Source organism: Lactuca virosa, chromosome 1, assembly GCF_052849685.1.
Source record: "Lactuca virosa cultivar CGN04683 chromosome 1, Lactuca_virosa_CGN04683_v6, whole genome shotgun sequence".
In the NCBI taxonomy this organism is placed as follows: domain Eukaryota; kingdom Viridiplantae; phylum Streptophyta; class Magnoliopsida; order Asterales; family Asteraceae; genus Lactuca; species Lactuca virosa.
In genome coordinates, this window is record NC_136426.1 from 109,607,307 (window position 1) to 109,609,845 (window position 2,539).

Below are 2,539 nucleotides of genomic sequence, written 5' to 3' on the forward strand. Positions count from 1 at the left end.
TGAGAGCCCCTGTAGATTTAACCGTGAAAACTCTGGGATCCAAGAAGAGAAAGAACACAGGCTCCACTGAGTTGAGTTTGGAGAATCTTGGGGCGGAAGATGCTCTACGGAAGTTGGTTTCCTTCTCTCAGACTGTAAGAACAAATATCCTTCTTGCTCTGCATTTTTACTCTTTTCTATTTTTAATGTTTTTCTTGTTTCAGGTCTCCGACGACGTCTCTGCTGAGTTGAAGATCCGAGTTGAAAGAGTCAAACAAGCCCTCAAAGAGTAAGCGAAAATGTGGAAAGCAACCAACAAGGATCTCCTGCAGAGGGTGGAACTATTAAGTACGGAGAAGGCTGAGAAGGAAGAGGAGCATGTCGCAGAGATGGAGGGGGTGATCGACGAGGAAAATGCCAGTGCTAATGTGGCCGTCTGGGAAGCCAAGATCAAACTAGCTGAAGATGTGGCCAATGTAGGATCTTGGAACCTGGCAGGGTGGCGTGCCGCTCTTGCCCAATTAACTGGTGAACCTGTGAACACCGGTCAGGATCCTGAAGGGCAGCAGCCGAAGGCGGGCGAGGAGGAGAAGACCACTCGCGATGATAACCAGTCAACGGTTTAGGCTTGCAAAAATTTAGTTTTAGTAGTTTTTGGTTTTAAGGGATGTAATACAATATTTTTTTTTTGTGGGGTTGATGGATAATCCCTTTAATGCTATGGTTGTTTTATATTTCTCGGCATGCTTGATTGAATTGCGTGGTTGTAGCAGTAGGATTTTCGAGGATCCTTATAACTAGGATCTCTTAGTTCCAATTTCAAACAACACGTTAGTTTTATAATACTTGGAAAATCTCAGGAGAGAATCCCAGTTTGAGATCTATACATTAGTTCTATAAACTTTAGTAAATTACTGGGGAAAATCCTGATTACGTGATAATGTTATAAAGCGTAGTTATTTTCTGGAGAAGATCCCAATCTTGAGATAACATGAAAATTTTATGAACCTTGTGTATTTTCTGGGGAAGATCCCTACTTGAGATAACATGAAAATGTTATGAACCTTAGGAATTATCTGGGTAGGATCCCAACTTGAGATAACATGTTAATGTTATAAACCTTAGATTTCAACTTTAGGATCTTAACTTATCTTCATAAATAACAAATAAGAAGGTTTCCAAGTCATTGCAGCGTGAAATGATCCCCTTATTTACATCCCATAGTTAGATATTATGCGTCCAAGCGAGGTGTAGAAACCTTAACTCGTGTGAAAGAGGTAATTAACTCTTTAAACCTTAGATGGGATTAAGTACCCTTATTCGTAGGAGAGATGATCAATCTCTATTATTAGGATACTTGTGTTACGAATTAAAGGACATTATAGCTATGGGACTCTTAAGTGCCAGGGTCTTCAAACATCAAGATCCTTGTGTGTCAGGATCCTTGAGTGTCAGGATCCTTGAGTCCTTGCGCACAACAAAATTAGCTTAGGGTGGGCGTTAGTCTAGCTAACGTCCCTGCGACGCTTAAGTTAGTAATGGTATTCAAAGAGAGCAAATAGTAATAAAAATAAAGGGTATAAGGTAAAGAGCATGTGTACCTTGAGTGTGTTGGAAAAAGACTAATCGTACTTAAATAAAATTAGCTTTAAGATGTATAGAATTCCAGGATCTTGGCAAGACATTTCCATTGAGGGTAGCCAGTTAATATGCCCCCTCTCCTACTTCGGCATCTATGAGATACGGTCCTTCCCATTTAGGTGCCAGTTTACCTACACTAGGATCCTTGGTGTTTTGGAATGTTTTCCTTAGTACCAAGTCTCCTATTTGGAATCTTCTGACTTTTATATTTTTATTGTACTCCTTGGTGATTCTTTGTTGATGAGAAGCGATACGGATCTTGGCAAGATCCCTGAGTTCATCAACAATATCATGATCCTGGGCCAAGATCCTGTCGTTGTTTTCTTGGTTTTGAAGTAGGTATCTTGCTGTTGGGATCACCACTTCAGAGGGAATCATTGCTTCTTCTCCAAACAACAAGGAGTATGGGGTTTGGCTTGTGGCTACTTTAGAAGAGATCCTATCTTCCCATAGTACAAAAGGAAGTTTTTCTGCCCATATTCCTTTCTTTTCGTCCAACCTTTTCTTCATGTTATTGACAATGATTTTGTTGCTAGATTCTGCTTGAACGTTGGCTTGAGGGTGAACAGGGGTGGACATTACCATCCTGATTCCCTAACTTGTGCAAAAGTCTCTTGTCCTTTTGCTTATGAACTGGGATCCGTTGTCGCATACGATTTCGGCAGGGATCCGAAACCTGGTCAAGATATTTCGTTTAATAAATGAGACTACCTCTTTGTCTCTTACATGGACAAAAGCTTCAGCTTTTATCCACTTCGAGAAGTAGTCAGTCATTACTAGCATGAAGACCTTTCCTCCAGGAGCTACCGAAAATTTGCCCACTATATCCATCCCCCACTTCATGAATGGCCAGGGGGAGATGATAGGGTGTAGAGGTTCTGCTGGTTAATGTAGGATGTTACTATGTTTTTGGCAAGCA

General features: G+C 40.9%; 1 protein-coding gene across 1 annotated transcript; it reads right to left on the reverse strand.

Moving 5' to 3' along the window:
- Positions 1-835: 835 nt before the first annotated feature.
- Positions 836-2,205, reverse strand: LOC145118994 (uncharacterized). Its single transcript, XM_079054639.1, has 2 exons — positions 1,841-2,205; positions 836-905 (listed from the first exon to the last, which is right to left on the reverse strand). The coding sequence occupies exons 1-2, from the start codon at positions 2,203-2,205 to the stop codon at positions 836-838; spliced, it is 435 nt and encodes a 144-aa protein (XP_078910765.1).
- Between the last annotated feature and the right edge of the window lie 334 nt (positions 2,206-2,539).